Raw genomic sequence first — 25,865 nt, forward strand, 5'->3', positions numbered from 1 at the left:
GTATCTTTAAGCTCATCTGCCAGTGATTCAAACAGTGAAGTTGACAAAAAGGTGAAAAGGAAAAACAAGCAGTGCCCGAAAAGCCTGTAAAGAAACAGAAGACTGGTGAAAGCGCCAAGCAACGTATCAACTGAGATGAGAATATGTTTCAGATTGGTAAAATAAGATATGTCAGTGTTCATGATTTTAAAGGTAAAGTCCTAATTGATACTACAGAATGCTGGATGGATCAAGAAGGTGAAATGAAACTTGGCAGAAAAAGGTATCTCTTTAAGTGAGATACAGTGGAGCCGGCCGAAGGAACAGATTACTGATACTACAATGATGAAGCAGTAAGAAAACTGTAAAGATGAACCATGCAGAAACTATACTGTTGTTACAGGTTTAAGTAGTCTTTTTACATTGGCCCTCATTTTCTAAACTATTTGTTTTCCAAGGTATTGCATATTTGGATTGTATAAATAATTATTGTATATATAATAAATTATTATTATTATTTAGAAGACAGCTGAAGGCAGCCCTGTTTAGGGGAGCTTTTAATGTTTAATGCTGTATCATGTTTTTAATATTCGGTTGGGAGCTGCCCAGAGTGGCTGAGGAAACCCAGCCAGATGGGCGGGGAATAAGTAATAAATTATTATTATGATGATGATTGGACTGCAAAACAATTTGTAAGATGAGCGCTTTTTTAAAAAAATGTGCATTAAAAGTGTATTCTGGGTGAAGTTACAGATGTGTATACTTTTATTAAACAGGTGTCACGTTCTCACATCACGGTGTAAAATAAAACACATTCAATTAAAAATAAAATAAAATAAAAATAAAAGATCCTTAAGCAACGCAGCCGAACAAAGCTGGCGAACAGGGACAACAACTCAGCAGACATCCGTGCTGCTGGACATCCAGGGCGAGGCTGAACTTCTAAAGGGAAAGTGCGTTGCAAACGTGGCAACGGAGGCAGGTTCCCCCACTGGCGGGCCTTCCAGTCTAGACGCCCGGCGGCGGGCGAGGAAGGCGGCTGTTGCCAGGGGCCGTCCGGTTGCTAGGGTGAGCCTGGCAACGGAGGCGCCGGCAGCAGGCCCGGTCGCTAGGGGCGGGGCCGGCCGCGCGCGCGCCGCGTCGCTCAGAGGCGTGAGTCGGCGCGACCGGGGCGGCAGAGAGAAAAGGACCCGGATGCCGGGGCTATGGAGTTCCCCTTCGACGTGGACGCGCTCTTCGCGGAGCGGATTACGACGGTGGATCAACACTTGCGGCCGTCGGGAAGGAGGGGGGCCGGCTTCGCCACGACCCACAGGTAACCATGGCAGCGGGACGGGCTTTGGGGGGGGCCTGTCATACCCTCCACCCCGCCCGTGCCGCCTATGGGGCTCGCTTCGCCCCGCGAAAACAGCGCAGGGCGGCGGTCCGCCCCCCTCAGTTGCGCCTCAGTACCGCGGGGAGGCGCTCTCCCTGCGCGCCCGTGACGCCCTCAGGAGCCGCTCCTGGCGGCTGTTCCCACGCCCATCTATTGTCTCAGGCGCGGGGCATGCTGGGTAATTGATAGCCCTGGCTGCTTCTCACCTCTTTCCCCTGGGAATGAGGGTGTCAACCTTTATGTACCGTATGCAGGTATACATTTTGACACCCTGGTTCCTGACTCGGAAGTCAATGCCGCGGGGCTTTACTCCCAGACATGTGACCGTAGGCATGAATGTTCCTGCTCTTTCCCTCTTTGTTTACATGCAAACATCTGTGCCCAACTTTTTATTCAAGGAATTCCGGCTGTTCAGACGTGGTTCTCTCTCTCCCCCCTGCTCCCTCCTCCCCCCCCCGTCACTACCTGTTATTTCCATTTCTCCCCTCCCACAACAACCCCATGAGGTAGGTTAGGCTGAAGATAGCGACTTGCCCAAGGTCACCTAGCCGAAAAGAGATTCGAATCCTAGCCTCACGCTCGCATACGTGTTTTGGGAATAAAGTGGGGTTTAGCCCATGTTTGTGACACTTGAAGTGGATGGGTAGATACAGAAATGATAAATGGTTTACAGGTCCATTGCTCCATGGCTGCATGTTAGCATAGACGCCTGGTTTTTGTTTTTTTGGGTTTTTTTTTTGTTAATGACGATTAAGACATTTATACAAATTGAAGAAAGTTAACATAAACCTAAGCTTTGTTGGGTAACATTCAACATGTCAATATTCAACACTGTCGTAGCCTGAGCTCACCTTGTAAGGGTGTTTTGAAGATTGTCGCATATAAGATGCTACTACTGTTTTGAAGATGATAGTATAGAATATTATGATTTAAAATGGTTAATAGTGAGGTTTAAATGCTATCGGCCTACTTCAGAGCATGATTTATAGTTCTCTGTTTGACCATGAACAGTCTTAAAGTGAAGTAGCTAACAGTTTTACCTGCACAGCCTGGGATAGGATATTTAAAATTAGCTAGAGCTGCCATCCTGAGAATGGTGGCTAATCTACTTCAATCTATTGTCTTAGAACAATGATCCCTGTTGCTGTATGTGCTTTGCAGTGGGTTTATTTTTGCTCTATAAGTCTGCACAGAAAAGATGTAACAGTTCCCTGTGGCAGATACTGTCCCTGCATTCCTGTTGTCTTACAGCAGTGCCTCTCCGGCATTATATCTGTAGGGAATCCTTTATGCATCGACATGTTTGCTCAGGAGCTTCTGTGTGCTATCTTTGTACAGTAGGCTAGCTTCTTCTACACACTGACACACCCCTCCCCATCCTCCATCCAGGCACCCAATAGACATTATCAGTGTTAAATGAAGCATTCTAGCCTGTCAAAAACACATGAAGGGCTGATGAGGGCTGTGACCTGGTGAGAGTCCTGAGGGCCAGGGTACCCTACCCTGATGTAGGGTTCTTGTTAGGTGTTTGAGGTTCCACAGTTGCCCCTTCATAATGGAGGTGGTGATCTAGTATGTATTTTGAGCTATCTTACAGGGGGAGCATTGCAAAGGCCAATAAGTAATGGTGATCAAGTTGCCTTTCATGGAAGCTTGTCTGCTGTTACTTGGATGAACCCCTTAAGAAGTTTCCAAGGAAGCCTAGAATTTCTCAGAACAGAGTCTGAAAACCATGGTCTTGAAGCGTTAAAAATAAATTGTTCAATATGGGCAATGACGGTTTACATTAGCATCATTCCTTCCATCCATCCACAGTGTATAGCAGTGAGATGCCCCATTGCTTTAGGATTACCTGGTTGCATGGATGAGGTACCTTTTGTTGACTAATCTCTTGTCCTTTTGCTTTTGTCAGCAACAACAGGAGAGGGCTGTTAGCTTCATATGCTGCTTGTGGTATTCCCAGAAGCACGAATTGGCTACTGAGGGAAAAAGGATGCTTTGCTAGATGGACCTCTGGTCTGATCCAGCAGCAGTCTTCTTCTGCTTAGCATCCTGGATGGATCTTTATTAGGCAGCCTTAAACCATTTCCAAAATTTATCTCTGTTCTGAGTTGCTATTTTTCCTAATGTGCTTGGTCAATTCCAGCAACCTCCTATTATGTCTTTCTGTCCCGGGGTATGACATTGCCCGATACTATGCTGCCTCCAACATGTCAAACATTCCTCTCCTCCTTCAAGGATTTGGACCATTTCCTGTTCTAGGTTTCTATTCTGATTAGATTATTCAGGCTCTCAACCTAGTTGCTTCTCTTTCTCTCTCTTTTTCTTCATGGCCAGGGTGGATCACCAGCAGCAGCTCATGAGGATCATAGATGAGATGGGCAGGGCCTCTGCCAAGGTGGGTCAGGGTTTTCATCTGGAGGGTTTAAAGGGCCACAGAATAGATTATAGTTTCTGGGTAAACAGGAGGATGTGTGTGAAGCCAGGTTGCCTATCTCTTGTAAGCCTCAGCCAATTCACTTAAAACTGTAACTAAAACAAATATAACTGTGGAGCAGAAGTGGGTGGGTGGGAGAAACCGTTCCATTGAAAATGACTCATCTCCTAAATGCCTGGACAAAAGCACAGGTGAAGCAGCTGTGTTTGGCTTTGTAGGTCTTAAGTTGCTCTGGCCTGGGAGATGCACTGTCTCGCAGTGTAGTTTGGCCTAACGGGTGCAAGAAAGGAGAGAGGGGATCTTTCTCTCCCCAAGGGATATAAGCTCTAGTTCAGATATCAGTTTGTTCAGTTGCCCTTCCAAGTCTTTTTTTTTAAAAAGTCTTCTTGAGTTAGTGAAACTCGAAACTTTTTGGTTTCAGGCCCAGAATCTGCCAACTCCAATCACCAGCGCCTCACGAATGCAAACCAACCGCCATGTTCTCTACATTCTGAAGGACAGCGAAGCAAAAACGTGAGTGTGGCTGCGACTGAGGGGCTGGAGTCTTAAGGGTCCAGTCCTTTGCATGCCTACTCAGTAGTAAATCCCACTGAGTTCAGTGGGACAGGTAAGTGTGCATAGGATTGCAGCCCAAGCCATTTCTGTGGGAACATCTTGGGATGCGGCAAGAAAAGACTTTCTTGTTCTGAACCATACACAGGAACTCTACACAATCTGCTTAGCCATAGCAACCATAGAAATATTTTTCAGGGATTTGCAGAATCCTTGAAATATCAGAGTTCCCCCTCCTTTTTTATTGTGTGGGTGGGGAGATCTTGCCCTGTTTCCTTCAGCACAGTTGCTTGTCCCTCACAGTTGCTAGTTCCATGTATTCCTGTGTCTGTGTGCTTCTTTCCCTCTGTCTGTGACATTCTTGACCAAAAATCCTTTGCTCTTGGAATAGCATACATTTTCCTGATTTGCATAAATTATGATGATTCTGGAATCTGAAAAGCAAAAAAAAAAAAAAAAGCTCTCTATTTAATAATGCTACACACTTTCCTCTTGCTACTGCTAATCATCTAGCCTCTAGTTCAAGGATGAGGACACTTTGGCCCTCTAGATTTTTGTTGGCCTCTAACTTCCGTCAGCCTCAGTAATCATGGCCGGTGGTCAGGGCTGATGGGAGCAGTAGTCAAAAACATCTGGCAAGCACCAGGTTAGGGAAGACTGATAGTCTACCTTGGGCCCCTTATCTCAATTTTATACAGCAGGTTTTATCACTTGCCCTAAAAGTGTAAATAAGCAGGTGTTTTGCAAACAATATTTTGGCTCTAAGTAACTGTAGATCCGGTCAGGAATAAATACATTACAGTAATAAATGATAGCCCTCCTCTGCCTCAGTGGCCCATTGTTCATACATCTCTAACTAATGGTTTGTATCTTTTCTTCATTGCTACCAGGGCCGGGAAAGGAGTCATAATTGGCTTCCTCAAGGTGGGATACAAGAAACTCTTTGTACTGGTAAGTTGCAATGGGAAGTTGCCTTTATGTGCAGAGCAGTTGTCTCTGGTGCAAAAGGGTCATTGGTACGAAACATGGACTAAGACTATCCTCTTCCTTAAAGAATCATGGTCGATGGTATCAAAAGCAACTGAGAGATCTAGCAGAACTAGGTGGGGACAACCGTCTCCCTTCTTTATAATATCCATGAAGTCAGCTGACATTTGTATGTGTTGGAGGTAGAAGGAAGGAAGATCTTTAAAATGAAAGTGCTAGCAATATAGATAGGTGAGCTATAGTTGGTTTTCCTTTTAATCGTGTTGCATGCTAGGTCAAAACATGGGGCCTGAATTTCAGAAATGTAAGTGTAAGCTAGCATGTATAAGTGGCTCAGATATTTTAGCTCTGTTACTTATGGTGCGAGTATGAAGTGTCTGTTTTTAGTCTGTGTACTCTGTTCTGTTTTTATATATAGATACATGTCTTGCAAGTTTTCCTTCTTTCTTTCAGGACCGCCACGGAGCTCACAATGAAGTGGAACCACTGTGCGTATTGGACTTTTACATTCACGAGTCCCTCCAGAGGCATGGCTATGGCAAGGAGCTCTTCCATTACATGCTACAGGTGTGCCTCTGCATATTCTCTCTCTTTCTCTGTCTCTGTCTCTCCCCCCACCCCTGTAATATCCTGGCTGGGTCACATATCCCTGTATTCAGTGTGCCCACTTCCTACATTTAAAGGCTCAATCCCCTTCACAGTGAATCAATCTGTGTGGAGATTTCATTCCTGACCACAGATAAGGTGATCAGTTAGACAACAGACATGAAATACACTTTCTCCACAGAGTCTTCTCCAGGGGATATTTTATCTGTCTGAGAACACATACCATCCAATGTGCAATGCTTATTTGTGGCCGTTGTGGTTTCTATGGCCCTGGAGCTATTCTCAGTTCATTTTAATTTTAGCTGTATGGAACCAGTGCAGATGGTTATCCCAATAGGCATTAATTAATTCACGTAGCCAGGCTGACCTGGATGGGGTTGGAATAAACTCTTAGGATCCACTGTTTAACATTCTTGCCCTGTGGGTTGCTTCACAGCCTTAGCAAGCTGGTTGCACCTCTCTTCTGTAAATAACAGGAGCTGCTGTTGGGAGTGTTGCTTTGGTTTTGTTGATATGTCTTTTCACCCGTCCTCCCTGTTATTGAACCTTTCAGGGTTCATAGAAACTTGCTGCTGGCCCCGCGACTGATGCTTTAGATCCAGCTCCTAAATTGTATCCCTTCTTTTGAGGTGGAAGCTGTAGTCCCCAACCTTTATCTTCACTTCTCTCTGTCTCCCCTCCCTCAGCAAGAGCGGATGGAGCCTCACAAACTGGCTGTGGATCGCCCCTCAGAGAAGCTGCTCTGCTTTCTCCGGAAGCACTATAATCTTTGTGACACTATTCCCCAGGTGAGCTGGTCTCTTTGTGATGGGAAGCCAGAACGGAAGAAAGCAACAGCAATTCCTTCACTTTTTGACTTATTTTATTATTTGTTTCATAAAATTTATACACCACTTGGTGGTGGTTGTTTTTTTTTTAATAAAAAATCACCCTCAAGGCAGTTTGATAGCTAATGCAATAATACTTTGTTCACTTGAGTTCGTGTCCATCATCTCTAAACGTATTCATTTTTAAGCTTGCACAGACTGTGGGGCAAGAAGTGAATGGCTCCAGAGAAGTTGGGAATAGCTGTGTGTTGTGCAGGAAGCAAAGAATAAAATGGGTTTTGAATGCTCTCTTATTCTACCTGGCACATCCTCTCAGAGCCACTTAGATCTCCCAAACGATCTTCCGTCTAGGCAGCTTACAGCCCCATAGCAGCAAAAGTGTATCTTGCGTCTTGACTGTTCTCTGGGTCGCCCAGAGGTGCTTCTGAGATGCCACACTTTAGTGGAACTGCACACTGGTAAATGTGCTGTGAACCAGGCTGGGAGCTGGTCCTGGTGTCACTAGCTTAAGCATCACAGAGGAGGGATGTAGGATGCTGCACAGGTCCTTATACCACACAGCAGACACTCTAGCCTTGTAGTGGGGAGCGTACGGCACTCCAGCGTTGTTGGACTCCAACTCCCACCAACCCCAGCAAGCATGGTTAATGGCCAAGAGTGATGGATGCTGTAGTCTGACAGTGTCTGGAAGGCCAGAGGTTCCTTCTCTCTGCTCTGCCCTGTTCTCCTGAAGACTTTGTGCTCAAAAACTACTGGGAATCTTTGATTGATTGTATTTAAAGGGAATAGTAAGTAGCCGTCAGTACGATCTTGTTTCATTGCCTGTTTCCAAGTATATTGTAATAAGTGTTTTGCTAATGATTAATTGAATGATAGTTTGATGTTTTGCGTGTGCATATTGCAGTTTTATGTGTTATTTTTATGACCTGTCACCATGTAGTAAAAGGCTTATAAATTGCACAAACCAAGATTCAAAGCATTTGCTCCGCTACTAAGCCCCTACCCTTAAGAGTTGTATTTCCCCCCCCCCGAAGCAAATATGCAGACCAGCAGCAAAAAAGAGGGTGAGCGGGGAGGTAACTGTAGGGAGCCCTACAAATGTCTTTCACAAGAAGCTTGGAACAGTGGGGTAGGTTTGGTTTGCTGGCTCATTTTTTTTAAATCTCATTTTTCTTCTTTCAGGTGAACAACTTTGTGATTTTCCAGGGCTTTTTTAGCCACCACCATGGTGAGTCAGTGGCATAAATATTGCTATGTCCTTTTGCTTTGATTCGGCATGTGATTAAGAGTGGGGGGCTGCTCATGAGAAGGGTTAGAAGAGGCAAACGGTATTGAAGCGTCTTCACTTTTTTAAAAAAAGATCTCTCTCAGCACAGGCTGGCTTCTGAGCATTTTGCGTGTCAGTTACCTTTGCCACCTCCGGATGGATACTAAATGTTTGCAGCTTGTGATGTTGAGGATTCCAAAATCTATGGTAGAATTCAGTGTTTGCGTTGTGCACAATGACCTGGCGGTTTACACAAGCACATGACTGACCATGGGATTCTGTTTCCCACTCTTGAGCTGAATAATGGAATGACTTTATTCTGTGCCTGTAATGAAGTTAAAATGGAACCCTCAAGCAATAGATGGTTATTCTGGGTCCAAATAGCCAGAATGTCCAAGTCATGAAAGGCTTCAGAAGTATGGATGCTGTTTTGGTCCAAAATAAAAGCAAGGCCTATCAAGTTGAGCATCCTATTTCCCACAGTAGTCAACCCATATGCCCAAGGGACGCTCAGAAGCAAGACCTGAGTGCAACCCCGACTTGTGGTTCCCAGCAGCTGATATTTGGAAGGATATTGCAGTCTACTGTGAAAGTAGAGCTATAACCATCATGGCTATTAGCCACTGGTAGCCTTCCTCCCTGATGAATTTGTATTAGCCGTCCATGCTGCCGGACATTACTGCATCTTGTGTACTGAATTCCATACACGGTTAGTCATCCACTGTGTGATGAAGTTCTTCCTTTTCTCTGTCCTGGGGATGGATGTCCCCAGGTTCTAGTATAATGAGAGAGGGATAAAAGCTCCCCATTTTGTCTACACCATGTACAATGTTATCCTTTCCCCTAAGACTGGCAGCCAGGGCCTTGCAGAGCCAGGCAGAGGCCCGGGCCAGGTAGATAATGTGCCCCCCCCCTTTTTTACCCTGGGGATAACTGAAGTCTTATAAATAAGTAAATATATAAATAATTATCACAAAAGTTATGCTGACAAATAATTTTATTTCAAGGCTTGAACCGTATCTGCATATAAAGACAAAATGGAATATATATATACCATACTGTAGTGCTTTAAAAAAATATGCTGACCGAGGCCCCCTTTGAAATCGGAAGCCCTGGGCCAAGTGGCTCATGTGGCCCCCGCTCTGTCTGGGCCTGCTGGCAGCTCCAAAAACTGAAGTCTTTCTTTACGTTAATAAGAATCCTACACCATGGATTTATACAAGGTCGAAGGGGGGTGCAGGTTTGCGCCGGCTGTCACCACTGAGGGGCATGACAAAGTGTTGGGTGGCACTCACCGTGGGGCCTGCAGTGCGCCCGAGCCACATGTCTCTTGCCCAAATGGTCTGCCTGCTGCTTCCCCCCTCCCCCAGCTGTAGGGTGGCTGAGTGGGAGGAGGCAGGCAGGCTCCGGAGGCCCCGCGGTTCGCCCCGCTCCACCCCTGAGCCCGCCGCCCCAGGCGCCCAAACGGCTTCCTCCGCCACCGCAGGATTTATATTAGTGGCGTTGATGGGGGTTTGAGAGTAATAATTTCAAGCTAAGCTTAAGTGTAGAACAAGTATACCACATCCGGTTGGCTGTGATTCAGCATCTGCCAAGAATCTGAAAATGGAATGGCAATTATGCTAATTAAACACAGAGAAAAGGAAGTGAGGGCCCACTGTCTAATGACAGATTTCCAGTGTTGTTCCTGGAATTTCCTGAATAGATTGCCTACACATGCTTTTGCTCGTTGGCCAGATCTTTGAATACAATTAAGGGACTGTTCCTATTGCATGCCTTAACTACCATTCATGAAATCATGTTCTTCTAGGTTAATTCTTAGATGGTCACCCACACAGTTTAGAACTGCCATTCATTTGGTTGCTCAGAAAAAGCTCTTAAAATCCCTACTCCCATTTCTGGGTTACCATGGAATGGTGTCAGACGGCAAGCTCTGTTCTCCATGAACGGCTCGCTCATCCTGAGAGTTCTGGGGGAAGCACGTGGGCGCTGTGCACCCCCGAGAAAGCCCAAAAGGTTCTTTTTGGGTTCAAAGGGGTCCAGCAGCACAATTCGGATTCTTGTCCCGTTATCCAGCTGTGGGGGTGAGATGGAGCTGAAAGCACCAAGCTCCAACGCTGCTCCACGACGAGAAGCCTTAAGCTCCATGCATCAAAGCAGTAACTTTTCCAAAACTTGAAAGCCTAGAATTAATTAACTACCAAGAGGATAATAAACTGTTTATTTAAATTGAAATTAATTCGGCAAACATTAGGGGTGTAAAAAGGAGGTCCACCATGGATGTGTTCTTTTAAATCTACGAGGGAGATAATTAAATGATACTCTTTTTTAACCTACTAATAATCAACTTCTATGAGGGCAGTTGGTCCGATGAGAAGAACTAGAGTTTATTGACCTCCTCTTTGTGAATATAAGAATTAAAACATACTTTGATAAATTGCACTGGCTTTGCTGGACTTATTCTTCTATTTTCCCCTTATTTCTATTTTCTCCCTTTTTTATTATATACCTCCCAGTATTGAACTATTTTGATTATTAAGGGATCTTCCTCACAGTTGCTTCTTGTGCTTGGAATAAGATTTTATTTTATTTATTTTATATGAGAGAAAATGTTTTTATGTGATTAACTGATTTTCCCTTCCTCCTCAAAAGCTTACTCATCTTTCTCTCTCTCTCTCCTCGCAGCTCCAGTGAGAAAGTTGCCTCAAAAGCGTCATGAGGGGGAGATAAAACCATATTCTTCATCAGACCGAGAGTGTAAGAGATTAATAACTGAAGCTGCTTCTGGACTGGGAAGTGGGTTTAAGTGGTTCTCTTTTTGGTGGGAGCGTTCCAGATCAGCCTCCAGATTGAGGGGGCAAGTTGTGAATGACGCCAAGACAAGAGAACCCATTTCGTGTTGTTTCTCAGGGTAGGATGGAGACCAGCTGACTTCATGAAGCAGAGGAATGTGCATATTATGTGTTCGTGGTTCTGTGATACTTGTTGCAGTTAAGTCACTAGGCCCCATCTAGGATACGGCAGCTGTTTGATTTAGGAGAGTAGGAGAAGCAGCAAGTCAGTTTTGAAATCTGAGACAGACTTCAGTGGAAGAGTCTACAGATGGGTTCCTCAACCTTGTCCCTCCAGATGTTTTTGGCCTACAACTCCCATGATCCCTAGCTAGCAGGACCAGTGGTCAGGGATGTTGGGAATTGTAGTCTCAAAACATCTGGAGGGCCGAGGTTGAGGAAGCCTGGTCTACATTCCATCCAAGCTTGGAAATGAGTGGGCATTTTTTTTATTATTATTTTTTTAGAAGAAGGGTTCCCTTGTCTAGGAAGTGAGCTACAAGATCCCGGGGCTCAGCCACCACTTTTCAGAATGTGCCAGTTCCAAACTGGTCCCCTGACAGGATGTCAGGGAAACATTGCATAAAGAAGAAGATGCTCAAACTTTGTCCTACCTGGCCTTCCATAAGTAAGGATGCAGCTATTTTTGAGCTTCCCGTAGTGCAGTGCAAGTGGGAGAAAAAGCAAGGTTGTTCTTTGGGTCTTTGGCCTTTCAGCAAGTGAGAAGTTGAAGGTGATGGTGACACTGTGGCTTTTAAGGGACCCAGAGTGGCTGCCTTTTTGAATAGCATACCTTGAGCCTCTCTAGGAACTGGAAGACTGAACCTTTTTTTTATATGTCCCCACAAATAGTCCTGAAGGAAGAAGTTGAACCACCCTGGCCCTTCAACCAGTCTCGCTCACTGACCCGCTCCAGCAGTCTGGGGAACTCCCCAGTGCGAGGCTGCCTCAAGCCTTTCCTCAACGAGCAGGAGCTGCTGAAGAACTTGCGCCTCTGCCCTCCCCACTCAACTGCCCACCATCTGATGAATGGTGAGCCCGGAGACCCAGCTTCACAGAGGCGGAGAACCAGGTACAGCTGGAGATGTGGGGTATCTGAAAATCTTGCAGTAGGTGGGAAAGAATGCTCTCTCTGTGTGTATGTGTGGAACAGAATATTGTTTCTGTTGAGGTTGGGAAGTAGTCAGTCCTTCAGGATATCTGAATCAAAACACTGGCAGGCATTTCATTTCCAAATGACTTCAGATTCAGATTTTTTTGTCTTGTCACACTGGAGCCTTGTTAACAGAGAAGTCTGTTTCCTGAACTTAAGTAGTTGAAACTATGCTTCCAGGCAGTCTAAATCCTTGACAAGAAAAACTGAATTCTGCTGCCCGTAAAAATTATGACAAAATGAAATGATTTGTGTAATTCGGCTTGCTTTTACAGATTTCATTCTGACTTTACTTTCCTGTATCAGTAAATTTTTAATATCTGATGTTTTACAATTTTTGTATATATGCTGTAAGCCGCTTAGAGTGGCTGGGGAAGCCCAGCCGGATGGGCATGCTGTAAATAATAATAATAATAATAATAATAATAATAATAATAAATAATAAATAATAAATAAATAATAATAATAATAATAGACAAGTGAGATGGGAGACTACAGCTGTGCAAGGTACTGAATACCCCCACTGTAAATCAATTTAAAAAATGTCATTCAGCAGTTCCTCTGGCTTCTGAGACTTCACCAGGCATTGCCCACTCGCCTTCAAACTTATCTTCATACCCTAAGAGCTAGAATCTTGCTTTGTAAAATTAAATCTGATTCTGGAGAATATTAACTATGTGCTCAGTACCCTTTTTGAAACTGTACTATCTGGAATTGGGTGGTGGATGTTGAAATCCCTGGGATAAAGCTGTATGTCTTGAGACCCTGGAAAATGCTGACTGTGTGAACAGTACAGGGAAGAAGGATGAGCACGTTGTAGATACTTAAACAGCTACAATGCTTTTTCTAGCTACCTCCAGTTCCACCAGGCAGTGGTTGCTAGTGTATTACGTAGGTACCTAGTTACTACATTGTGCTTACCCTTTCCTGGACACAGGAGTTAAAAGACCAGGTTGGGACTAGAGACTGAGTGCCAGAGGCAGCCTTGGAATCAGAGAGGGCAGTGGCAACAGCGAGCCAAGATAAATGAAGGCAAGATGGATGCGTGGAGTTCACGTGGTTGCAAATGCAACAGAGCTTCAGCAGTAAATGTGGGACTTGCACGTCTAGGGGAGGGGCAGAGATGTGCTCATTTAGGTACAGGGTTAACCTTGAGTGAGATGTAGGAAAGTACAGAAAGTGATGGCAAAGATGAGCTGCCCTAGACATAGGAATAGAGAGGTTTGCACTGGAGTGACCCACAGGCTCCCTCTCAGGATTTAATCCTTCATGTCATTCCTTGTGGCCTTCGGTGGCTAATTCCTCTATGCAATTCTGTTAGTTGGCAGAATTGGTCTTTTATCACATGCAGACCACATGAAATGGGACTGAGCGCTTGCAGTTTGTCAGTTTGCTTTGCATCTGACATGCCGAAAGGATGCTAGGTTTGAACTTGGCTCACTGGGTGCTAGATGAGATTATGTTTGATTTGTCTGTGGCTCTCGAAAGCTATAAAGCCATAGTGCCAGTTTTGCATGACTAGGCTATATTAATCTTAGGTTGTGGATGTTGCTGTGCATGAAATACAATTTTTAACAGTGTATTGTACATTTTCCATGCATGCTTCTAATGCAGTTATTAAAAAAAAAACCTTTTTGTGGGTCTTCAATTCTAATTGTATGCACTTTCAATTCTAATGCGTCGATTCTAATTGTATGCTCTTTCACCTTGGTTCCTCAGAATAAAGAGTGACCTGGGTCATATTTATTTCGCACAGCAGTTAATAGTATCTGATCTGCTATAAAAGGTTTGGAGAAATGTAGGCAGGGCCTCAGGAAGTTTCAGAAACCAGAGGTTCTAGAAAGGTCTTGCTGTCCTACACAGCTCTTGCCATGGCAGCATCCTCACATTCCTTCCCCCTCCTTAGTGCTTGCCATCCATCATCCTCATCCTTGCACTTAATCCAGCATCAAAAGTGTAATATACCCACCATTTCCAGAGTACCATTTATCCATTAGCACTGTGTCTCTCGGAAGTGAGATGTTTTCTTCGTTATCTTAACCTGATAGATTTTCCCCAAATGGTCCGTTTGGGGGTCTAACCTCTCTTTCTTTTTTGTGTGTTTTCAATCCCCTCCTCTTCCCTCCCTTTCCTTTCTTCTCTTCCTCTCCCTCTCCACCACCAGCTCCCTGAATCGTGCTGAAAACAGCCATTGATCGCCGGTCTCTGCTGTGTCTACCCAGCCGTTGGGCCTCCACTTGCGTCCTTGAGTTCTTTCTAGCAGCGAAATTTGGTTTTACATCCAATTTCCTCATCCCTTCCTTTTTATAAGCTTTATGGGTAGAACCTGTAAGGATGTGGGTTTATTTATATTGTGTGTGTGTGTGTTTTTGGTCTTCAATTTTTTAATGCCAAGATTCCGGAACGCCCTTAAGGAAAGGAACCTAGCTGCTTTTTTCAAAGAGCAGCACCGGCTGCTGGGCTTTGACGAAATTCAAATTATTTATTAAGTTGGGCTTCAGCTCCAAAGCGGTGAGAGCTTACAGCTGGGATAGTACTGGTGTCCCAAGTATACACTCTTTGACACTGTGGTCTGCTGCCTGTCGCCATACAGACCTGTCAGTCATCTGTTGTGACCTGCCAATCATGGATCCAAAGAAGACAATGCAAGTTTACTGTAAATTATCACTTAGCTCTGTAAGATTTCACTTTTGAAAAACTGGCCACATAGATTAAGTGAGTAGTCGTCGGACTGGTGACAAAACGTAACACTGTCAGGACTGGGTGTATTATTAGAAGGGATGAGATCACCCACTTCAGATGGCAGATTTTACTTTACTATTAAAAACAAGCGAATTATTGAAATGGTTATTATAGTCTTACCACCATGAGGCAGGTACGGTTTTGGATTTACAGTGTTAGGCGCTACCTGGCCGGCCGTCTGTGAGTTTTAGATTGGAGAGAGACAGTTGTAACTTCAGAGCCTCTGATAGAGGCATCAGCCTTGGGTGCAGACACATCCTGCTGTTATCTCTGGTAAACAGAGTTTGCAGCATTATTATTATTATTATTATTATTATTATTATTATTATTATTATTATTATTATTGTAGGGCTTCAAAAGCCTGTTTCTTTTTATGTGGGATCCACTGCTTTTAGCAGAGCCCAAGTCAGAGGAGCTGTCTGGCGGCTTCATATTATTAAAATTGGGGCCCGTGATATTTATCTTGCACGTTTGGCTAGTCTGTAGGAATCCCTCCCACTTTCATCGTGGATTTTGACAAAAGTGCTCTGATCCCTGAAAAACTTACAGCATAGCGTGTTTGTTTTAGTTTTTCCCCCAGTTGCGGTCAGGCTCCCTGTTGCGTTTTGTGCATTTTGTATCCATGTGCTGTGAATGGCAGAGATTGATATATGGACAGGCCGGAAGAATGATCTAACTTTAACAGTGATACATTGGCAGGCTAGGAGCTGCTGTAAACTTACTTGCAAGGCTGAACTAGTGGGCAGGCATTCGGGGTCTCTATGAAACCCCTAAAAACTCCCTTATCTGCCCTCACCCCCGCCATGCATACTCTGAAGGAGTGCCCTTTTTTCTCCCTTGCCCTTGCCATTACGCACCTCAGCCTCTTTCTAGATACTTGTTACCCTTAGCTTGGAGGGAGTGGCTGAGACATTAAATCGGGCTACAGTGTGTTCTGTTTTAAGGTATGCATAGGTGGAAGAAATGGAATGGCCTTGTACCGAGCCAGACCATTGGTCCATCTCGCCCAGCGCAGTCTAATTTGATTGGCAGAAAGGAGTTTTTCCTGCTATCTGACACCCTTGACCCAGAGATGCTAGGTCGGAGGTGGGGATGTTGCTGGACTCCTAACTCCATTATCCCTGACCGTTGGCCATATCTGCTCTAGGGCTTATGAGTGCTGGGAGCCCGACAACATCTGGAGGTGCCACAGCTTCCCCGCCATAGGAGCACAAGAAGAGCCTGCTGGATCATACCAATGCCCCATCTAGTCAAGCATCCTGTTCTCACAGTGGCCAATCAGATGGCTGTGGGAAAGCCACAGGCAGGAGCCGAGCACTCATGTAGTTTCCAGCAACTAGTACAGTGGTACCTCGGGTTAAGTACTTAATTTGTTCCGGAGGTCCGTACTTAACCTGAAACTGTTCTTAACCTGAAGCACCACTTTAGCTAATGGAGCCTCCTGCTGCTGCCGTGCCGCCGGAGCCCGATTTTTGTTCTTATCCTGAAGCAAAGTTCTTAACCTGAAGCACTATTTCTGGGTTAGCGGAGTCTGTAACCTGAAGCGTATGTAACCCGAGGTACCACTGTATTCAGAAGGATTGTGCCTGGGACCACCTGTCTGCCTTCAAAGCTGGGGCTCTGCTTTTCCAAAGTAGACCTGGGAAAGTTCCCCTGGTGCATCCCTCCAAAGCAGAGTTGAGCCCAGCAAAGGCCACAGCTGCTCTTGGCGAAATCCACCTAGTCCTCCTTCAGTATCTCCTCTTCTCCCCCTGCCACCACCCAGATTAACTCCTAATAAAGTTGCAACTGTAGCCAAAGGTACTTATCGAGGTTTCATTTAGTGGGGTTACGGTGGAAATGTGAGAAGAACCACAATCGTGTTTCCACGTGACCCAGTTTCCATAGAACACAACATTGATAGTAGTTTCACCCTCTCTGCCAAATTTTAAGAGAGAGGAAGAAGCTGATTTGCCCACCTTTGTCCACCTTCCTGCATTCTCCCATCTTCCTCCACTTTGTGATTTGCCAACTGTGTGTTGCCTTCAGACATTCTTGTGTCTATAGCGTGTTCTGCCCTGAATTCCTTTCAGAATGTCACCCCTGAGGCTGCTGATGTGTTTGGGATGTAGCGTAGAAGGACCTGGCTTCAGCGACAAAACCTACAGCGGTTGCCCCTGTCTTCACAAAGCAGGAGAGAAACCCTTACAGGGCTGTAAAATACGATACCTCAGCTGGAGAAGCAGAAGCTCTGGCCTTTATTTTCAGACTTGGGAGGTGGAGATGGACAGGTTTAGAGGCGAGAAGCGGGAAACTAGAAGTCCCTAGAATGAGAGTTGGGTCTTGCGTGCCTTGGAGGGGGGAATTGGTCTCCAACAAGAAACTGAAAGGTGTCGGGCATGCCAGCCAGAGAATTACTATGGCAGAGAAGCAAGTGCACATATATTGAGGATAAAAGTGCCAAGGTAGCCTAAACTCTTGTGCCAGGGAAAACAGCAACTTGTTTTAGCAACTTGCAAACAAGGCTGCTTAGCTACTGTAATTTAGATGTTTACTTAACCAGTAGGTGTAGTAATAATATAAGGAGCAAGGGAACTATATGGAGCTTGTGTGGTGTGGTGGATGGTGTGGTGGACTAGAATGGGGAAGACTTGGATTCAAATCCGCACTCAGCCCTGATGCTTACTGGGTGACCTTACCCCCTCTTTCCCTCTCTGTGCCTAACCTACCTCACAGGGTTGTTGTGAGGATAAAATGGGGGCGGGGGCACAGATGTCATGTGTGCTTGCTTGAGCGGCTTGGGGAAAGGGCAGGATAAAAATGTGGCCATGATTAAAATTCAGGGGCAATGAAACTCTGCCTTTTCCCTTCGGACTCTCCTCTGGCTTCTGAGCTTTCAAATCATGGCATTGCCTGATTTCAAATCTGTCATCACACACAGGCTCACAGATTTAATGAAAATTCATGAGACTTGGGATGCTAACTTCAGAGCCCAATGCTATATTCCTCATGTGTGCTGAAATTGCAGAACTGTAAAGTGCCACATGAATTCCGGCATACACGGTTTGTGCTCCTGTGACACCAGATCAACAGAGAGGAGACCGCAGAGGCCAGAGACGGGGGTAGGCTGAAGCACTGCCTGCTGAGTGTGCCAATGGTCGTCACCCTGTGTGGTCCGCCAATTGTATCATGTGGCAGTGTGGGGTGCCCTTGTATTTGGTTACACCTTGCATAGGTTGTGCCACCAAGTAGCTTGGGCTCGGCTGTAACAGGAGACCACTTTGCTTAAGAACATTGGTACTGCTTTGCTGTGTTGCATTTGGTTTCTAACAGCAGCCAGCTGGTTGCTCCCAGGAGGTTTATAAGAAGATTATGCAGGAGATGGTTTTACTGCTACTCTTTGTCCTCCATAACTGGTACTTGGTGTCATTCTTGCAGTTCTGTTTTAGTTTAGCATTTTTGATAGCTTCCGATACTCCTATCCTCCATCGCTGAATCTAATCTGTCCTCTCTCTCTCTCAAAAAACCCCCCCCAGCCTAGTGGCTATATAGTTCTTGGAGTGTTTGGCTCATGCTGCTTTTAAATTTGACTCTTAACTTGTATTTAGACCAGGCCCCTGAATGATACTGAGCTTCACCAATGAGTGTTGCTATAAATATCAGAACTGGCTGGTGCTACTGTTAGGCAAAGGGAAGCAGCTGCCTCAGGTGGCAGAAGCGGAGAGGTGACGAGTGGCAGGGAGGTGCTGAAGAATAGAGCTGGGTGTGCCAAATGGTCTGCTAATCACTGCTGAGGATGCTGCAGATTCATTCGTATGTAGAAAAAGGTGGGGGTTATGATGAGCTTGAGGCAGCAAAATGTATTGGCAGCCCTGTTTAGGGAAGCTTTTAATGTTTGATGTATTTTAATATTTTGTTGGAAGCTGCCCAGAGTTGTTGGGGAAGCCCAGCCAGATGGGTGGGGTATAAAGAATAAATTATTATTACTATATTGGACCAGCCCTGATAATTTTACAGTGGTCCAGGGCTGGCTTTTAGTTCCGGCATCTCTCAGGTGGGTGCCATTGCCATTATAAGAGAACAAGGGAGGCGCTCATGGTGAGTTCTGGCACCTCTTTTTCTAGAAAAATAGCATTGGCTAGGTCTGTCACTGACAGCCTTTATGGTTTTAAACAGACATAGGCAAACTCAGCCCTCCAGATGTTTTGGGACTACAATTCCCATCATCACTGACCACTGGTCCTGTTAGCTAGGTATCATGGGAGTTGTAGTCCCAAAACATATGGAGGGCCGAGTTTGCCTATGCCTGGTTTTAAAAAGGGGGCCCTCTAAAGTTCATACACAGTAGGTTGTATCCACCTAAGTTCTACACAGGGTAAAATCATTGAAATTAAGGAACCTAAGTTAGTCATGTCTGTTAACTTCAGTAGGCCAGCTCTTGAGTAGGACTAGCCTTGGATACATCCCAGTATTGCTCTGTTCTCTAGATGCTGAAGCCAAATGGGGGAATGGCTCTCTTCATCATGCCTGTTGGAAGCCATTTTTCTTTGGGAGCATCCAGCTGAACGCTGTGAGGGACCTTTGGTCAGGCCTAGCATAGCAGTTCTTATGTCTTACAGCACATCCCCAGTTGCCATCTTTATACCCCACCCTTCTCAGCTCAATATTGCTAAACGGGGGGAAAGTGAAGCTGAGTGAGACAGCAGCCACTTGGAGATGATGTCTGTGGACAAGGCAGAAGTTTGCTTAGCGTCTTAAGCTTTTCTCTAGAATGAAGCTCATGAGCCCAAGTAACGTCCCTTTTCCCTGGACACAACGGACTATAAAAGCTGCTCAGATGTGGGGAGCTCCCAACATTGCCCCCCACCCTTTTCCTCTTTAAATTCAGATTTGGCTGCTTGAGAAGCACCGCTCCTTGAGGCTTGCCTTTCCCAACCCCTTTCTCTTCTTATCAAAGCACCTGAGACTCTGAACTGCCTTTGGCTGTTGGTGTCTGGCATGGAAAATACAAAACCTTTTGTTTACATTTCAATAAAGTTTGGATTTTTTTTTTCAAAGTTTCAATGCGTGGTCTTGTCTTTTTTGTTCCGCATCTGCTGGCTTATGGAATAACTTGCAAATCCTCGCCCTTTTCAGGAATTGGTGTAATATAGTAAGCAAATAGAGCACTGAGGCTGAACCCTGGAAACCTTGGTTCAAACCTCTCCTTTGCCTTGTGTGGATTGCTTGTCCTTCTTGAGTTAACCTACCTTATACAGGGTTGGGGTAATGAATCCAGGTAGGGGCGGAGGGTTGATATAAAGTAACGTGGTCCAAGTACAAGGGAAAGTACTGTATTTTTCGCTCTATAAGACGCACCAGACCACAAGACGCACCTAGTTTTTGGAGGAGGAAAACAAGAAAAAAAATATTATGAATCTCAGAAGCCAGAACAGCAAGAGGGATCGCTGCGCAGTGAAAGCAGCAATCCCTCTTGCTGTTCTGGCTTCTGGGATAGCTGCGCAGCCTGCATTTGCTCCATAAGATGCACACACATTTCCCTTTACTTTTTAGGAGGGAAAAAGTGAGTCTTATAGAGCAAAAAATACGGTACATTGCAATGTTGCTCACTTCTCCCCTCCAGGTACAACCTTCTGCAGTATAATTCCTTTTGAATTGGGGGGACGGACTGTGCCCCACTGGATGGATTTCATTCTGTGCATCTTCTCCCTGTGGGACATCCTTGTCCCATTGCATCCTTGCTTGGTGTTCCTGCCCTACCTGCTGCTTTCTGCTGCCGCCGCTTCATCTCCACCCTCCCGCTTGTCTTCCCCCTCCCGCCCTCCAGGACAGGCACTCTAAAGGACAGCCTCATGGCTCAGAAGTCTTCTTACAGCCGCTTCAAGAACTCTGCCCCAGCCGTGGAGCGTTCCGATAAAAGAGCAAGTGAGTGACCGCTGGAGGCACAGGAGACATTTCCAGATCTATAGCCAGCTTTTTCTCAAGGGACTGAGTAGTGGGGCAAATACAGCTGTACCTTGGATTCCAAACGCCTTGGTACTCGGACGTTTTGGCTCCCGAATGCCGCAAACCCGGAAGTGAGTGTTCCGGTTTGCGAACATTCTTTGGAATCCGAACGTCCGTCGGAGCTTCCGATTGGCTGCGGGAGCTTCCAGCAGCCAATCGGAAGCAGTGTCTTGGTTTCCGAACATCTTGGAAGTCGAACGGACTTCTGAAATGGATTCCATTCAACTTCTGAGGTACCACTGTACAGGTTAACCGTTTCAGCAGATCCGGAGAACCTTTGCTTCCCTCCGGATGTTACTGAACTGGAGCACCCATCAGCCCCAGCAAGCATAGCCAAGGATGATGGGAGCTGTAGTTCAGCATTGTCTGGTGGGTCAAAGCTTTCCCCACACTTGCATTACAGCACTGGGATCCTAGCCCATAAAGGACTCGCCCAGGTTGCAATCTTTGCTGCATTTACCTGGGAGTCGGCCCCACTGAATTCCGTAGGAGCTACTTCTGAGTAGGCACAGTTAGGATTGTACTGTTCACGGTGAACGTTTCTATAGCACCTCTACAGTGTTTATTTAATGTTATGCCTCATTATTATTTGCTCTAAAGTTCTGCAAGTTTTCTTAGCACTGTGCAAGTATTAGCAGGTAACAGTCCCTGTCTGCAGGCTCACAATTTAATAGAGACAGTACAAAAGGCCTAGGGAGGGAGGAGGAAAGTAAGCATTGAACCTGTCTGATTCAGAGTTAGCTTCTTGGTCCACCTAGCACTGTGCTGTCTCTGGCAGAGGATCTTTATCCAGTCCTCCAACCTGGATTCTTTAACTGGAGATGTCAAGGATTGACCCTGGAACTTTTCTACACCCAAAGGATGTATTCTGTAAACTCTACTAGGCTACATGGACAAATCGTCTGGCCTCTTTGTAAGGCAGATTCCTATGTTCCTATTGGACAAAAAACAACAACACTGCCCTAGATATTTCTTTAAAAAAGAAATACCCAAGCTGTGGTTCTCATGATTTTTGAATCACGCCCTCGATATCAAATTCTGGCCTTGTGCAAAAGCAGTCTCAACCATGTGCAACAGATTAATTGACGAAGCTCTGATTGGTTTTTTCCTAGCTATTACTTGCTAATGTTTGAGGAATTTCTGCCTAAGGGCTAGTTTTAATATAGTGTGTCTGCCTTCCATTATGAAGAATTGGGAGGGGGAGGGGTATTGTCATGTCTGTACTACTGAAATGCTGCATTTGTCTGGTTTCTTCCTATCTAGATGACTTAGAGGACCTCAGTTCACCCAGAAAGCTTCAGGAGTCAGAGAGGTACTTCTTGTTACTTCCCCGCCCCATGACTTTTCTTCCAATAAAACAACTGAAGGCACCAAAAGCTATTCTGGTTTGGTATTTTACTACGTGCAGGACCATCTAACCAAACACGCCTGCAGCAGCGCTGCAAGTATATTACAGTGCCTCCTACTGGCACAATCCTGCTTGGTATTGTTTACATAGACCAGCAGTAGTTCAGGGATTTCTCCCAGTGGTACCTGCAGGTGCCTGGGATTGAACCAGAGACCTCCTGCATGTAAAGCGGATTCTCTACCACTGAGCTATAGCTCTTCCCCACCCACAGGAGAGAACAATCTCAATCCCTGTAGGGAAATTGTTTTCTTTCTTTCCCTCCAAACACAGTGGCCAGTTTTTCTCCCTTCTTCGCTGCTAGGAATCTTCCAGTTGTTCGCTGTGAATGTAAATAAACCAAATCCCTTTATTTCAGTGGGTCTACGCTGAGTGTGATTTAGTTAGATATTGCCCAAATACTTTTCTGCTTCTTAAACGCAACAGTGGCTAATGAAGGCTCTGAATAGGATGACAATATCAAATTTGTACTTCCAGTCTAGATGAGTTGCTTTAAAAGGATTGTGTAAAAACTGAACATGACCACCATTAGCCTTTGGATCATGTCATATGATTTATTCATTTTTTAAGTTTTTATTTATACTTTTCAAGTTTATACATTTCATTAGTTTTACAATCAATTTAACATTTCAAACTTACTTCCTCCTCTTTCTGTAGTTCCTTAAATTTTTAAAAAATATTTTCTGCATATCCAAATACATTTAATTTTCTCCTTTAATTATCTACTTTAAATATATACTCTTCTGAAACTGCAGGTTATTACAATAACCCTGACAATGTTTTTATCTGTTTGCAATTTATCTGTAAATATTCAACAAACCATTTCTATTCTTTTATTAAAAGTTTGTTATCTTGCTTTCTTATTCTTCGGTAAGTTTCGCCATTTCTGCATATTCCATAAGTTTTTGTATCCATTCTTCCTTTGCTGGGATTTCTTCTTTTCACTTTGGGGCAAGTAGCATTCTTGCCGCTGTAGTAGCATACATAAATAAATTGCTATACAATTTAGGTAGTTCTGTCCCTGTAATTCCCAAAAGAAAAGCTTCTGGTTTTCCCCCCAAAAGTTATTTTGAATATCCTTTTCAATTCATTGTGTATCATTTCCCAGTAAGCTTTAACCTTACTACAAGACCACCACATATGATAAAAGGGATCATGATGATTATATTTGTTTTCTCCACTAGGCCGTACAGCACCATCATCAGCCCCCCAGAACCAGCCAACGTCGGGCAGATGGGAGAGACAGCTCATCCTTCTGCAGAAGCTACATATCAGAGGATGGATTCCAGAACTCTTATGACGCCAGCTCCTCCAGAAAGGATTAAGGACCATTACGCTTTGGCAGTCACAAACAGCCAACCCTCCTGCGAAAACGGCCATCACGTTGCCAGACTCTCCCCGCAGCAGAACAGAGGGTGGCACAATCTGCCCAGGAGTCCCTGGCAGATGAAGCCGCTATGGACAGTAGCAGGGAGCCCCTATGAAGCCAAATGGATCCACCACAAGTATCTGTATTGCAATACCAGACCCTGGTGAGAGGAATGGCCTGCACTTGTGGCTGTAGTCTTCAGCCAAGAACAGATAATCTTGCCAATATGAAGAAGAGGACTAAACTAGCTTAAGGTTTCTCTCTTGCTGACATTTTGACTTGGATCAACCTGTCTCACCTGGAATGCCTCCTCCCTCTGGCATTAAATGGCCAGCATTTTCCTGCTCCTTTTCCTTCTGCCCTGGATCAGACCAGCAGAAGCAGCATGCCATTCACTATATCCCTCACACTCACCTTGATGTGGTGCCTTTCTGTTGTATTTGCTGCCATCTCCGTTCAGTTTGAAATCCTCCTCTTTTCATCATTTGAAACTAGCGTTTTAATGAAAGTCCGTTCAATTAGGTGATCCTGCATTTGTAAACTTAAAAGGGCCTGAATTTTTACAGAATTCAGATACCAGTGCTGAAATGTGCCAGCCAAATTTTACTTGGCAGATCTTATGTGGGTTTTTGCTCCATCCCAAGATGTGAGAAATAGGAAAGCCTGGATTCAAATTTTCGGTAATTGTTTTGGTACAATGTTGGAACTTCCAACAAACTTTGAGAAGGGAAGGGCTGCTCACTTCCTTTTCCTTTGCCCTGAATATGAAGAGCGGTAGGAATAAAACACAGGAAGGAATAAATAGCATGTGCAGGAAATCAACTTGGTCCAATTTAATCAAAAGGGGTTTAGCACTTCTGGATCCGCTTAATCTAGATTTAAATTTACCCCTTCCAATTTGGTATATTTCTCTTCCTAATTGGACTAAATATAATCTACATGAATATGGTCTTAGTAGAGTGTTTAGTTCAAATTAGCCAACACTGGAGTTAAAAGTGAGTTCATACTTATTTCATTGAATGAATGCCTTGCAAAATCAGCTAAGTTTACTTCCTATGCCTTTAACTTTCCTGTTCCTTTTCTTATTAATGTTTTCTCAATCATTTTTTAACTTATTAATGTGTCTAGGCCAAAGCTCCTCAAGGCTTTAATAACAGAGCAAATATTAGTTTCTTTTTCCATATAGTATTCTCTTCTGGTGGTAGTGGCCACATCAATTTAAACCATTTAGGCAAACCATTAAAGACTCTGGCATCTGCTTCTGTCTCCACGTTGCAGCGGCTGGAAAGGAGTGCTAACTCATGCAAAGGTAAGTCAGCAGCTTGTCCAAACACGGCAGGGTGAACATGAAGGGGCAAAAACATTTTAAATAGAAGCGCAGCCATTAACAGTATGCAGCACCTTAACTGGGCCGCTTGGAGATTAGGAAGAATTTTTAAGATGATCTAATGAAGACACAGGGTGTTGAGCTTAAGAGACTGGATAGTGTCACCTTCTCGTGTCAGTCATTTGCACATGTACCATCATACAAAATGTGCCATTAAATATTGAATTTAACAGAACAGAGTTGTTGTCTTCCCTAAACTATGAATGTCCTGTGCAGAATTTATGTAGATGTAGGTATAACAGGTTATTTCATATCAAGTTATTGCTGTTGAGGGTTCATCATGCAAGTATCTCTTCAAGCTAGCACAGCATTGAAGAGCATGCATAAATTACACATTTGATGCAGTCACAGACCCCTGAAAAACATGCATGAATTAGCTTTTGCAGTCATTGTTCTGGTTCAAAGATGCAATTGCATCTTCCAGCTTTCACGATTTCTGTTCTCATCCTGAAGCAAAGTTCTTAACCCGAGGTACTATTTCTGGATTAGCGGAGTCTGTAACCTGAAGCGTATGTAACCCGAGGTACCACTGTAATGAGAGACTCTGAAAGATACACCTTTATGCAATACTTTCTGAAACTCTTGCCCTTCTACTGTCATGAGGCATTAAAAAAATGCACAGGGGCACTTCGTTGTTAGGGGCATGGTTATGTCAAATCCCCTCCACCCAAAGGAGCCTCTAACCACGCGTGTTTTGGGGCTTTTACATTTAATTATCCTACATAACTAAAAGCGAAGTTCTAGGGTTGATCGTTTTGACTACATAAGCGCAAGAGGGAGACAGTTGCAGCTTTGGGGAACAAAATATATTCAACTTCTTATGAGGAGAGGGGTTGTTGCCCCCCCAAAAAAACTGCCCAGTGAGCCCTGGCTGTGCTCAATGCGTGCTGTGTGTGTGATGTAAGAGGATGGGAAGGAATACCCTGGGAGGGGGAAAATAAGGACAGGACTCGAAAGACTCCG

General features: G+C 44.7%; 1 protein-coding gene across 4 annotated transcripts; it reads left to right on the plus strand.

Moving 5' to 3' along the window:
- Positions 1-1,109: 1,109 nt before the first annotated feature.
- On the plus strand, positions 1,110-25,077 carry ATAT1 (alpha tubulin acetyltransferase 1). 4 transcript variants are annotated; one of them, XM_083426220.1, is made up of 12 exons: positions 1,110-1,294; positions 3,692-3,752; positions 4,213-4,304; positions 5,234-5,294; positions 5,784-5,897; positions 6,623-6,724; positions 7,946-7,991; positions 10,716-10,787; positions 11,714-11,933; positions 20,563-20,660; positions 22,005-22,053; positions 23,331-25,077. In XM_083426220.1, exons 1-12 carry the CDS (start codon positions 1,185-1,187, stop codon positions 23,680-23,682), a joined length of 1,377 nt encoding a protein of 458 aa, XP_083282346.1. In that variant the 5' UTR covers positions 1,110-1,184; the 3' UTR covers positions 23,683-25,077. The 4 variants fall into 4 exon arrangements, 3 of the variants coding, with proteins under 3 accessions (XP_083282346.1, XP_083282348.1, XP_083282347.1); XM_083426222.1 differs by lacking the exon at positions 20,563-20,660 and having other exon boundaries at positions 1,113-1,294; XR_014507598.1 differs by lacking the exons at positions 20,563-20,660; positions 22,005-22,053; positions 23,331-25,077 and adding exons at positions 14,179-16,103; positions 16,332-18,251 and having other exon boundaries at positions 1,114-1,294.
- Positions 25,078-25,865: the final 788 nt, after the last annotated feature.

This window comes from Podarcis tiliguerta, assembly GCF_965153285.1.
Source record: "Podarcis tiliguerta genome assembly, chromosome: 2".
Lineage (NCBI taxonomy): Eukaryota > Metazoa > Chordata > Lepidosauria > Squamata > Lacertidae > Podarcis > Podarcis tiliguerta.

Bases quoted from the DNA above. Each gene is read 5' to 3' on its own strand.
- ATAT1 (XM_083426220.1), top strand. From the start codon at position 1,185: ATGGAGTTCCCCTTCGACGTGGACGCGCTCTTCGCGGAGCGGATTACG. The intron at 3,753-4,212 runs GTGGGTCAGGGT...TTTTGGTTTCAG, and splicing joins TGGGCAGGGCCTCTGCCAAG to GCCCAGAATCTGCCAACTCC. The intron at 20,661-22,004 runs GTGAGTGACCGC...CTTCCTATCTAG, and splicing joins GCGTTCCGATAAAAGAGCAA to ATGACTTAGAGGACCTCAGT.